The sequence below is a fragment of the Oncorhynchus gorbuscha genome, linkage group LG09 (assembly GCF_021184085.1).
Source record: "Oncorhynchus gorbuscha isolate QuinsamMale2020 ecotype Even-year linkage group LG09, OgorEven_v1.0, whole genome shotgun sequence".
Lineage (NCBI taxonomy): Eukaryota > Metazoa > Chordata > Actinopteri > Salmoniformes > Salmonidae > Oncorhynchus > Oncorhynchus gorbuscha.
In genome coordinates this window covers 25,201,596-25,214,802 of record NC_060181.1, presented here as the reverse complement: position 1 = coordinate 25,214,802, position 13,207 = coordinate 25,201,596, and the positions used below count along the sequence as shown (strand labels likewise).

Sequence of the window (13,207 nt, the reverse complement as noted above, 5' to 3'; positions counted from 1 at the left end):
TCTTCACATTTTCAAACAGTTAATTTATATTTTCCAATGGGGCTATACATTTGGGTGAGGTGTTTTTCTCACCTGATTAGCCTCGTTTTACTGCCCAAAATTATTATTATTATTATATTATTATTTGTGCCCTGGTCATATAAGAGCTCTTTGTCACTTCCCACGAGCCGGGTTGTGACAAAAACTCATTCTTATGTTTAATAAATGTATCGTATAGTGTGTGTGTGGCAGGCTTACAATGATGGCAAAAAACAACATTTGAGAGTGCGCTGACTCTGGTGCTAGAGGGGGTACGCAGCTAGAGGTTGAATGTTTGAAGGGGTACGGGACTATAAAAAAGTTTGGATACCACTGCTCTAACTGATTCTAAGAACCCCACCACCTCCAACCTCCTCTGCTGACACAGACTAAGCTGTGTCACTGTGCCGTGAGAGAGACTACAGGAGTTAAATATTGTACTAGTACCCAGAACTCAGTTAGGTAGTTAGGTTACGCAGTCAGTGCTCTTAATCGGTTGTCCCAGTCATTAGGGCCAAGGCCAATCCTCTGTCTTAAACAAGCTTAATACCAGAATCTGACCTCTTCCTCACACATCAGGATGATTAAGAGTCAATGGGAAGAATTTCCGGCCTTTAAGCAGAATATAAAATGCACTTGCACATCTGCGTTTCCTTGTTGCAGGTGTGTGGGCATCATCATTGATGTCTTCGAAGTCAAAAAAGAACTGCACATTGCTATTGCCAGTATCATTACCATAAAGCAGAACCATTACTCCTCCAATACACACAGGTATCAGGCTGTTTGACTAGGCAATGACAAAGTCCTTTAGATGGGCGACTATTCAAACCTGGACAGACTTGAATTGTCATTGCTGCTGATGTAATGCAAACAACAGACATACACATGAGGTCAAGTACACTATTAATATGAATCTGAGCAGATTTTCTTCGATGAAATTATACACAGACAGACTGAATTAAATTATGGCCACGTGTAGGACACTGCCACAGATGGGTACAATGCTTCTGAGAAGAGAAAAAAAATGGGTTTAATTGGATTGTTCGGTCCAGAGCTGTGCCGTTTCTATTGCTCTTCCAGTAGGGTTTGATAAATGCTGTGTGTCACATTGAACTCCCTCCCTAGGCCTAGACACAGAGTTCCTGAGCTCTGCAATGACACAGACGAGCCTGAAATGAATGACCATTGTTTTCCTGCCAACACAGATGCAAGCGTTCAAGCTTGGTGGTCAACCTATCTGCATGCAGACCACGTCAACTTGAGAGACAGTCAGCATTTCAATAGACAAACAAAGCTGAAATTCATAGCCTGTCCTGTGATCTTAGACGCTATGCCAATGACAGAGCTCTGTCTATGGGCTGTATTGTTGTTGTCTAATGATGTATTCTGAGTCATCCACCATGCTAGTCCTTTGTGTAAGGGGCTCTGTGAGACCACAGTCACCACCCACCATCAAAGCCGTTACTGCATCAGTATCTAACTATCTAAATTGTAGTGTAACAGACCAAGGGTTGGGGTCAGAATGCATAGTAAACTCAGTTTGAGTTTGAATTGAAAAAAGGTCAAGTGGAAGTATAAATGTAAATGGGTGGAAGGTAACCTAGCAGTTAAGAGCGTTGGTTCTAACGCTGGTTAGAGCGTTGGTTCAGCAGACAAGGTGAAAAATCTGCTAATGTGCCCTTGAGCAAGACACTTAACCCTAATTGCTCCTGTAAGTCTCTCTGGATAAGAGCTTCTATTAAATGACTAAAATGGGAAAGACAAGATATTCTATATAATTCTAATCATACTACATATGAATGACTTATTTTACACGTAGGAAGATTAGATATGTGGACTTACTGTATGCTACACAGACAGAGAGATTGTTCTGGATGGACTGTGTTGCTGAAACGGTAACTGTGTAGATTGTGACTTAACAGACACCTTGAGCAGTCCTCCGCTGTCCCCTAGTGGGGAAAGTGTCACTTTCCACTATGAATCAACAAAAAAATGCCTATTGAGTTTGCCCAATCTAAATGTATGTTTGTTGTGAATCCGTTCTGAAATCAATACAGATAAACACCCAGCTAATCAATTCCAAAACAGTAGGTGTTTTGCTGATACAAATAACCAAATTAAAAAGTAGGGAGTATCTAGGCTTATGCCTGGCAACAATTTAAAATGGATATGAAAAACAAGTATTGTCATACCAAATTACATTATACTTATTGATAGATTGATACCAGAGGAGGCTGGTGGGATGAGCTATAAGAGGACAGGCACATTGTAATGGCTGGAATGAAAGTCAAACACGTGGTTTCCATATGTTTAATGCGTTTGGTACCATTCCATTTATTATATTCCAGCCATTACAATAAGCCAGTCCTCCTATAGGTCCTCCCACCAGCGTCCTCTCATTGATACGTATATACAGTACCAGTCAAAAGTTTTGACACACCTACTCATTCAAGGCTTTTTCTTTATTTGTACTATTTTCTACATTGTAGAATAATAGTGAAGACATCGGAACTGGATCGCTCACACAAGTGGCTCAATGCGAGCTGTGGCAAGGTTTGCTGTGTCTGTCAGCGTAGTGTCCAGAGCATGGAGGCGCTACCAGGAAACAGGCCAGTATATCAGGAGATATGGAGGAGGCCGTAGGAGGGCAACAACCCAGCAGCAGGACCGCTACCTCCGCCTTTGTGCAAGGAGGAGCAGGAGGAGCACTGCCAGAGCCCTGCAAAATGACCTCCAGCAGGCCACAAATGTGCATGTGTCTGCTCAAACGGTCAGAAACAGACTCCATGAGGGTGGTATGAGGGTCCGACGTCCACAGGTGGGGGTTGTGCTTACAGCCCAACACCGTGCAGGACGTTTGGCATTTGCCAGAGAACACCAAGATTGGCAAATTCGCCACTGGCGCCCTGTGCTCTTCACAGATGAAATCAGGTTCACACTGAGCACATGTGACAGACGTGACAGAGTCTGGAGACGCTGTGGATATTGTTCTGCTGCCTGCAACATCCTCCAGCATGACCGGTTTGGCGGTGGGTCAGTCATGGTGTGGGGTGGCATTTTTTGGGGGGCCGCACAGCCCTCCATTTGCTCGCCAGAGGTAGCCTGACTGCCATTAGGTACCGAGATGAGATCCTCAGACCCCTTGTGAGACCATATGCTGGTGCGGTTGGCCCTGGGTTCCTGCTAATGCAAGACAATGCTAGACCTCATGTGGCTGGAGTGTGTCAGCAGTTCCTGCAAGAAGAAGGCATTGATGCTATGGACTGGCCCGCCCGTTCCCCAGACCTGAATCCAATTGAGCAATTGATCTGGGACATTATGTCTCGCTCCATCCACCAACGCCACGTTGCACCACAGACTGTCCAGGAGTTGGCGGATGCTTTAGTCCAGGTCTGGGAGGAGATCCCCCAGGAGACCATCCGCCACCTCATCAGGAGCATTCCCAGGCATTGTAGGGAGGTCATACAGGCACGTGGAGGCCCACACCCACTACTGAGCCTCATTTTGACTTGTTTTAAGGACATTACATCAAAGTTGGATCAGCCTGTAGTGTGGTTTTCCACTTTAATTTTGAGTGTGACTCCAAATCCAGACCTCCATGGGTTGATACATTTGATTTCCATTGATAATTTTTGTGTGATTTTGTTGTCAGCACATTCAACTATGTAAAGAAAAAAGTATTTAATAAGAATATTTCATTCATTCAGATCTAGGATGTGTTATTTTAGTGTTCCCTTAATTTTTTTGAACAGTGTATATAAACTTTCTCACTTTTGACCTAAGAATGAGTTAAGTCAATCCTAGGACCTCAAACTTGTTAATGGTCAAATGAAACCAAATAGTAATCAGTAAAAAAGCATCTAATTGTGGGGCTACATTATTGACTTGATACCATAACTGAAAAATGTTTTTTTTTTAAAGCCTCAGAATGTTTAAATAATTATATTACCGTAGGCTTCTCTTGCTTTTCATTATCTGGTAAAACAATATTATATCAATAACACTGAAGCTGTTCCGCAAGGCTGAGTCTGTCGTGGCTCGGTCTGTCGTGGCTCTGAACTGGGATGGTTTGAGGCCCTGCAGTGTTTCCAAGGCTAAGTTAGCTAAACCTCAGACATGCTTACACTTAACATGTATCATTGAAGACTATAATAGGATTGTATCAAATCACTATTTGTTTAAAACCCCTATAACAGGACTGTATTTGACTTGGTATAATTTGGGCTTCTTGATTTATTCTTGGACAGATATCCATCCCAGGAGTTTGGGAGGTAGCCTAGAGGTTAGAGAAATGGACCTACCACCAGAGGGTTGCTGGTTTGAACTGTTGTGCTTGTGAGCAAGGCACTAATACCCTAAAACCACATAACAACATTTGATGTAAAAAAGGGCTTTGTAAATACAATTTCATTCAAATGGTGCATATGAACTAGCCAACTAGTGCACTAGTATGCCTCTTTTAATCAGGGGTCACCAGCCTTCGACAATTTTGATTTGTTTTGGAATCGACAGGATCTTTTCAAGCAAGATGGAATCCAGCCGAACAAACATGGATCTTGGATACTCTCATCCAATCTTGTCTCATTCAATTGAACTTCCTTGTTGGCTGATATGGGAAGTTCAGCTTCTTGGATAACCCCATAATTGACATTTGGGTCCAAGACACCAACCCCTACGTTCTTGTACTGAAATAAATAAAGAAAAGAACAAAATGTGAATACAAATACAGTTGTTATAAACCATTTATTGTCTTGTCACCGATCAATGTGTTGAAGGTATGTTAGAAGATGAACCTTGAGTAGACCAATGTACACCTTGCCCTCAGATGGTTGATATAGGCCTACCGGCAGTCTCTTCAACAAAGCTGGATGTACTGTATCATTATATCATTTTAAACAGATATTACGATAGTTATTGGTCTCGGTTTATATTTTAAACATCCTTGAGTGCATTACATTGCATTGACATGATTCCAACAATGAGAGAATTTGTTTGACAATGTATTATTACAAGGGGTTCAGTACACTACAGAACCCCTGTGAGTAGAAGGCATAGCTAATTTAGTCAAGCAGCGCCCCATAGTGGCTATCGTGAGAAATATGCGCACCTTTCACTTTCGGTTTTCTCGAAATGCATAGTGACGACCTTTGTTTTGAACGAACGACTACACTAGATAGATAGGTAAGTTTAGGTTCGAATTACACCATTTTTAGGAAAAGGAAAACAAGACGTTCTGTAAAATGCTAAACTTGCGTCAGTATCTTTGCTATGTGCTTTCTTAGAGGAAAAACTGGTGGAAAACGAGTGTGAAACTCTGACATGGATTAAAACAACATTGCCAAACAAATCACATTGATTGGGAGAACTTCTTCGTTAACTGACATATCCTTAAACAGTTAATCTAATTTAAGAATATATTGCGTTGAATGGAATATTTCGTACTGGTAAAATGCTTACTTTCAGTAAGCTTCAGTTTTTCACCCTACATGGCCTTTATAGTCTCCATTACTTGCATGATGTGGTTTCAACTTCGGTCACGTTGCTCATCTGTTTCTCCAGTGTTGACAGAACTTCACAATGGATGGTATAGCCGTGGAGGTTCTTGGCGTCCCCAATATCCTTGCCTCTGATAGAATGGTTGACAAGCTCACTATACACTTCCTGCGACCACGGAACGGGGGAGGAGAGGTGCAGAGAGTGCTGTTTCCATGTGATAGCCCGGGACAGGCCTTTGTCATATTTGAGGAACCAGAAGGTAGGCGATCTACTGTAACCGATGGCGGGGTAACTTACATATATTCAGTGGCTGAACTAGACATGAAGGGGATCAGGGACAAAAATGGATGCAATGAATATATGTCACAATATTAGTAGGTGTTAAAGTAGGCTACTCTTTCCCCCTGAATTTATTGATACATAAAACCACCACAAATACTTGATAATTTCTTTAACCTACCCTCTCTTTTGCAGTGGCTGCCCGTGTCTCGCGGTTGACCCATGTGTTGGAGGTGGACCAACAAAATTTTTGTCTCAAAGTCAGAATAGTTGACAGGCCTGAGGTAGGGAAAAGCCCCCGTCCCTTGTATTACATATCATATTGTCATATTGTTCAAGTGTAATTAAATCCTAATGTTTATCTTGTTTTGTTTTATTTTTATGTGTATCACAGGTGGACATGCCAGTCAAGGCAACTCTGGATGTGAGAATGTTCCCCAATGACAGAGAGGTGCTGCGACTCCTAGACAACCATGGCTTTAAGGTGAACAAGTTTCAACATGGTCAGCTGTGTGTCCAGGGCTCCTTTTTGAAGCTCAGAGCAGTGAAGGCCCAACTGCAGCAGCTCCTACACCAAGACAACCAGCCCCAATACAACCCTTCCCCACCTAGCCTCAGTGGCCATGCCTCTGGGACCTACAAAGCCTCCACCAGGATGCACCACACCAATGGCACTGCAATGCATGCTGGGAACATGAGTCCTATGTATTCTGGGAGCAGGAGTCCTATTTCAGTCAATGGAGAGCAGTTTGCACATGTCCAGCAGTCTTCTTCCCCTACCAACTATTCACGGGACTCAGGGTCACCTTGTAGCCTCTCCAGCCCCCGGAGTGACAACCTATCTCCCAGTCTTCTGGAACCAGGGTATGGGGCCAATGTGACCCACAGGAAGAACCCATCTCCCAGCAGGTCTCGCAGTGTGGTCTCCTTCCTAATGGACGCAGATGTGCTCCGATATGCCCAGTGCGTCAGGAAAAAAGACATTGATACAATTCTTGGAAGCAACAACATTCAAATGAATGTGCAGCCTAGTGAATGTTCCGATATCAGTTCTATTAGCCTGGAGTGGAAGAACCCAAAGATTGCTATGGAAAAGCTACAAGACTATCTCACTACACTCAACTCAACACTACGCACCCAAGAAATCCCACTGGGAAAAATCGATCACAACGGGGAGGTTAGAATTGATAAACTGATTCAGAGGTTTAATAGTGTTTATCCTACTGTCCTCGTCAATCAGGTCGGAGATATTCTCCGCCTTGTAGGGCCTTCCAGGGACAGTTATGACATGATGCAGATTCTCTTGGGAAAACCCCTAGAACTTCCACCAGCTGGGCGAACAGGGAGGGCATTGGACAGGGGCTCAAGGGACAGGAGAAGCAGTTCTCTATCGAGTCTGCCCAAAAGGAAGGATGCCCCCATCCCATGGGACCCTGCCCCTGTGTCTGCTGCTGTACCAGATTACTCCCCCCTCAAAGTACCAGGGTGACTCTGGGCATGGAAGGACTGTACAGAGGGCTGGAAGCCCAGTACCCTATACATCCACCCCCAGTCACAGGGGAAGAAGTCACTCTGATTCACGGAAGAAAGTAAAGGAGCAGAGAGTAACACAGAGGGACTTCTCGAGGCAAGAAAGGGTGGATGATGTGGTAGGGCCCTCTGCTGGAGCTCAGATGCCAGTGATGAAAAAGAAGTCATTACTTCCCAATATTCCTACAAACAAAGCAGGTTGGATGGATGTGCTATCAAGGAAAAAAAAGAAAAAGCCATAAAAAGTCACTAGTTTACATTCTGACACCTATAATAAAATTGGCTTTAGCTGTTTATTTCTTGAATATCTTATATGTCATGATGTGGGGCATAAAATTGATTATGACAGATTCTAATATGTTCTTTCTTACGGTCTGTTTTGAAACTATTATTGTTAATAAATGTGGTTGATTGTATTTATATTCATTGAGGGTTAAAGAGTATGACAAATGTATTATATTTGTCAATCTTTTTTGTTGCTGTGATATTTGTTATTATTTTCATTGTGTTTGAGACTAAATCACTTTCGAAAGGTTTTGTATAAAATATGCAAATGAAAACGCAATTCGTTTCTGGAGTAGACTTTCAATGTTGCCTAATGATTAATCATAATCTATCTGTGTTGATTATTTGGAACAATTAGCCTATTCTGGGATGATCTCATTCAATCACTTGTGGAAACTGTCATGGAATGTGTTAATTTAAATTCTTCACATAGATTAAAATCAACATATTCTCTCTTTAGAATTGGCATTGACTCCACATTCCACTTAATTCTGTTACTATATCAGTCTGCAGGCTTGTTTTCGAATTGCTGTGCGTTTTGTTGCCAACCTATTTTGCTACCTGACAACTTTACGGTGTTCACTTTTTAATTACTGTTCATATATTTATTTATTTTTTCCTCAACTTTTTCACTCCGGACGCTTTATCTGGACACGATTCGTCAGGACCTCCAACAGCCGAAGCTAAGTAGTAACATTAACATGATGCCTTCTAATTGCAGCCGCTGTGCTTGCCTTACGGCGAGGATAGCTGTGCTGTAAGCCCAGCTTCAGACGCAATCGTTAGGCAAGGGTAATTTCAGTGTAGGAAAGGATGAAACAGCGTCTGTGCCACCAGTAAGTACAGATAGTAGTATAAATCCCCTGGCACAGTCCCAGCAGCCGGACAACTTTCTCACGGTTTCTGGAAGGAAATGCTGTAGGAACGCTCAACCGGTGTCGCTCATTCAGCCGACAGAAACTTTCAACTGGTTTTCCCCATTAAGCAGCGGTTTTCCCCATTAAGCAGCGGGTCGGTGTCAGAGGCCGAGTCTTCTCTGGTCTCTACTCCTCCCGTTACGGTGTCTGAGACACCGAAGCTTCCCACCATTAGCTCTGACAAATTGAAAACTAGTCATTGGCGACTCCATTACCCACAGTATTAGACTTAAAGCGAATCATCCAGCGATCATACACTGTTTACCAGGGGGCAGGGCTACCGACGTTAAGGCTAATCTGAAGATGGTGCTGGCTAAAGCTAAAACTGGCGAGTGTAGAGAGTATAGAGATATTGTTATCCACGTCGGCACCAACGATGTTAGGATGAAACAGTCAGAGATCACCAAGCGCAACATAGCTTCTGCGTGCATATCAGCTAGAAAGATGTGTCGGCATCGAGTAATTGTCTCTGGCCCCCTCCCAGTTAGGGGGAGTGATGAGCTCTACAGCAGTCTCACAACTCAATCGCTGGTTGAAAACTGTTTTCTGCCCCTCCCAAAAGATAGAATTTGTAGATAATTGGCCCTCTTTCTGGGACTCACCCACAAACAGGACCAAGCCTGACCTGCTGAGGAGTGACGGACTCCATCCTAGCTGGAGGGGTGCTCTCATCTTATCTACCAACATAGACAGGGCTCTAACTCCTCTAGCTCCACAATGAAATAGGGTGCAGGCCAGGCAGCAGGCTATTAGCCAGCCTGCCAGCATAGTGGAGTCTGCCACTAGCATAGTCAGTGTAGTCAGCTCAGCTATCACCATTGAGACCGTGTCTGTGCCTTAACCTAGGTTGGGCAAAACTAAACATGGCGGTGTTCGCCTTAGCAATCTCACTAGGATAAAGACCACCTCCATTCCTGTCATTACTGAAAGAGATCATGATACCTCACATCTCAAAATAGGGCTACTTAATGTTAGATCCCTTACTTCAAAGGCAATTATAGTCAATGAACTAATCACTGATCATAATCTTGATGTGATTGGCCTGACTGAAACATGGCTTAAGCCTGATGAATTTACTGTGTTAAATGAGGCCTCACCTCCTGGCTACACTAGTGACCATATCCCCGTGCATCCCGCAAAGGCGGAGGTGTTGCTAACATTTAAGATAGCAAATTTCAATTTACAAAAAAACAAAAAAATGACGTTTTCGTCTTTTGAGCTTCTAGTCATGAAATCTATGCAGCCTACTCAATCACTTTTTATAGCTACTGTTTACAGGCCTCCTGGGCCATATACAGCATTTCTCACTGAGTTCCCTGAATTCCTATCGGACCTTGTAGTCATTGCAGATAATATTCTAATCTTTGGTGACTTTAATATTCACATGGAAAAGTCCACAGACCCACTCCAAAAGGCTTTCGGAGCCATCATTGACTCAGTAGGTTTTGTCCAACATATTTCTGGACCCACTCACTGTCACAGTCATACGCTGGACCTAGTTTTGTCCCATGGAATAAATGTTGTGGATCTTAATGTTTTTCCTCATAATCCTGGACTATCGGACCACCATTTTATTACGTTTGCAATTGCAACAAATAAGCTGCTCAGACCCCAACCAAGGAACATCAAAAGTCGTGCTATAAATTCACAGACAACACAAAGATTCCTTGATGCCCTTCCAGACTCCCTCTGCCTACCCAAGGACGCCAGAGGACAAAAATCAGTTAACCACCTAACTGAGGAACTCAATTTAACCTTGCGCAATACCCTAGATGCAGTTGCACCCCTAAAAACTAAAAAAATGTCTCATAAGAAACTAGCTCCCTGGTACACAGAAAATACCCGAGCTCTGAAGCAAGCTTCCAGAAAATTGGAACGGAAATGGCGCCACACCAAACTGGAAGTCTTCCGACTAGCTTGGAAGGACGGTACCGTGCAGTACCGAAGAGCACTTACTGCTGCTCGATCATCCTATTTTTCTAACTTAATTGAGGAAAATAAGAACAATCCAAAATTCCTTTTTGATACTGTGGCAAAGCTAACTAAAAAGCAGCATTCCCCAAGAGAGGATGACTTTCACTTTAGCAGTGATAAATTCATGAACGTCTTTGAGGAAAAGATTATGATTATTAGAAAGCAAATTACGGACTCCTCTTTAATCCTGCGTATTCCTCCAAACCTCAGTTGTCCTGAGTCTGCACAACTCTGCCAGGACCTAGGATCAAGAGAGACTGTCATGCAGGTGAAAGAGGACCCAAAAGCGACTTAACAGAAACAGAGTTTATTTTAGTCCAAACAGGGAATAACAGAAATCCTCTAGTCTGTAGAGGGGAATAACTGGAGAAGCGGCCACAGACTGCAGGTCGCTTCGGGTAGGCGCAGGCCGTAGTAGACAGAGACACCTGCTCACACGCAGCATCTGATGAAGGCAAAAAACACGACAGGACAGGGCGATACACAATCACAGCAAAAACACGACAGGACAGGGCGAAACGCAATCACAGCATGGTGAATACTAAACAAGGAACCGACGGGACAGGAACGGAACACAAAGGAATAAATAGGGACTCTAATCAGGGGAAAGGATCGGGAACAGGTGTGGGAAGACTAAATGATGATTAGGGGAATAGGAACAGCTGGGAGCAGGAACGGAACGATAGAGAGAAGAGAGAGCGAGAGAGTGAGAGAGGGAGGGGGAGAGAGAGGGATAGAAGGAGGGAAAGAACCAAATAAGACCAGCAGAAGGAAACGAATAGAATGGGGAGCACAGGGACAAGGCATGATAATAAATGACAAACATGACAGTACCCCCCCACTCACCGAGCGCCTCCTGGCGCACTCGAGGAGGAATCCTGGCGGCAACGGAGGAAATCATCGATGAGTGAACGGTCCAGCACGTCCCGAGACGGAACCCAACTCCTCTCCTCAGGACCGTAACCCTCCCAATCCACTAAGTATTGGTGACCCCGTCCCCGAGAACGCATGTCCATGATCTTATGTACCTTGTAAATAGGTGCGCTCTCGACAAGGACGGGAGGGGGGAGGGAAGACGAACGGGGTGCGAAGAAAGGGCTTAACACAGGAGACATGGAAGACAGGATGGACGCGACGAAGATGTCGCGGAAGAAGCAGTCGCACAGCGACAGGATTGACGACCTGGGAGACACGGAACGGACCAATGAACCGCGGAGTCAACTTACGAGAAGCTGTCGTAAGAGGAAGGTTGCGAGTGGAAAGCCACACTCTCTGGCCGCAACAATACCTTGGACTCTTAATCCTGCGTTTATTGGCGGCTCTCACAGTCTTCCCCGCAGACAAAGGCAGACCGGTAATGAAGTCTAAGGCGATGTGAGACCATGGTCGAGAAGGAATGGGGAGCGGTCTGAGACGACCGGCAGGAGGAGAGTTACCCGACTTAGTCTGCGCGCAGTCCGAACAAGCAGCCACGAAACGGCGCGTGTCACGCTCCTGAGTCGGCCACCAAAAGCGCTGGCGAATAGACGCAAGAGTGCCTCGAACACCGGGATGACCAGCTAACTTGGCAGAGTGAGCCCACTGAAGAACAGCCAGACGAGTGGAAACAGGAACGAAAAGGAGGTTACTAGGACAAGCGCGCGGCGACGCAGTGTGCGTGAGTGCTTGCTTAACCTGTCTTTCAATTCCCCAGACTGTTAGCCCGACAACACGCCCATAAGGAAGAATCCCCTCGGGATCAGTAGAAGCCACAGAAGAACTAAACAGACGGGATAAGGCATCAGGCTTGGTGTTCTTGCTACCCGGACGGTAAGAAATCACAAACTCGAAACGAGCGAAAAACAACGCCCAACGAGCTTGACGGGCATTAAGTCGTTTGGCAGAACGGATGTACTCAAGGTTCTTATGGTCTGTCCAAACGACAAAGGAACGGTCGCCCCTCCAACCACTGTCGCCATTCGCCTAGGGCTAAGCGGATGGCGAGCAGTTCACGGTTACCCACATCATAGTTGCGCTCAGATGGCGACAGGCGATGAGAAAAATAAGCGCAAGGATGAACCTTATCGTCAGACTGGAAGCGCTGGGATAGAATGGCTCCCACGCCTACCTCTGAAGCGTCAACCTCGACAATGAATTGTCTAGTGACGTCAGGAGTAACGAGGATAGGAGCGGACGTAAAACGTTCTTTTAGAAGATCAAAAGCTCCCTGGGCGGAACCGGACCACTTAAAACACGTCTTGACAGAAGTAAGAGCTGTGAGAGGGGCAGCAACTTGACCGAAATTACGAATGAAACGCCGATAGAAATTAGCGAAACCTAAAAAGCGCTGCAACTCGACACGTGACCTTGGAACGGGCCAATCACTGACAGCTTGGACCTTAGCGGAATCCATCTGAATGCCTTCAGCGGAAATAACGGAACCGAGAAAAGTAACGGAGGAGACATGAAAAGAGCACTTCTCAGCCTTTACGTAGAGACAATTCTCTAAAAGGCGCTGTAGAACACGTCGAACGTGCTGAACATGAATCTCGAGTGACGGAGAAAAAATCAGGATATCGTCAAGATAGACAATAACAAAGATGTTCAGCATGTCTCTCAGAACATCATTAACTAATGCCTGAAAAACAGCTGGCGCATTGGCGAGACCGAACGGCAGAACCCGGTACTCAAAATGCCCTAACGGAGTGTTAAACGCCGTTTTCCACTCG

At 44.7% G+C, this 13,207-nt stretch overlaps 1 protein-coding gene across 2 annotated transcripts; it reads left to right on the top strand.

Annotated features, from left to right (window-relative positions):
- The first annotated feature begins 5,120 nt into the window (after positions 1 to 5,120).
- On the top strand, positions 5,121 to 7,898 carry si:dkey-154b15.1. 2 transcript variants are annotated; one of them, XM_046361802.1, is made up of 4 exons: positions 5,121 to 5,199; positions 5,578 to 5,773; positions 5,989 to 6,077; positions 6,188 to 7,898. In XM_046361802.1, exons 2-4 carry the CDS (start codon positions 5,596 to 5,598, stop codon positions 7,280 to 7,282), a joined length of 1,362 nt encoding a protein of 453 aa, XP_046217758.1. In that variant the 5' UTR covers positions 5,121 to 5,199; positions 5,578 to 5,595; the 3' UTR covers positions 7,283 to 7,898. The 2 variants fall into 2 exon arrangements, with proteins under 2 accessions (XP_046217758.1, XP_046217759.1); XM_046361803.1 differs by lacking the exon at positions 5,121 to 5,199 and adding an exon at positions 5,206 to 5,462.
- Positions 7,899 to 13,207: the final 5,309 nt, after the last annotated feature.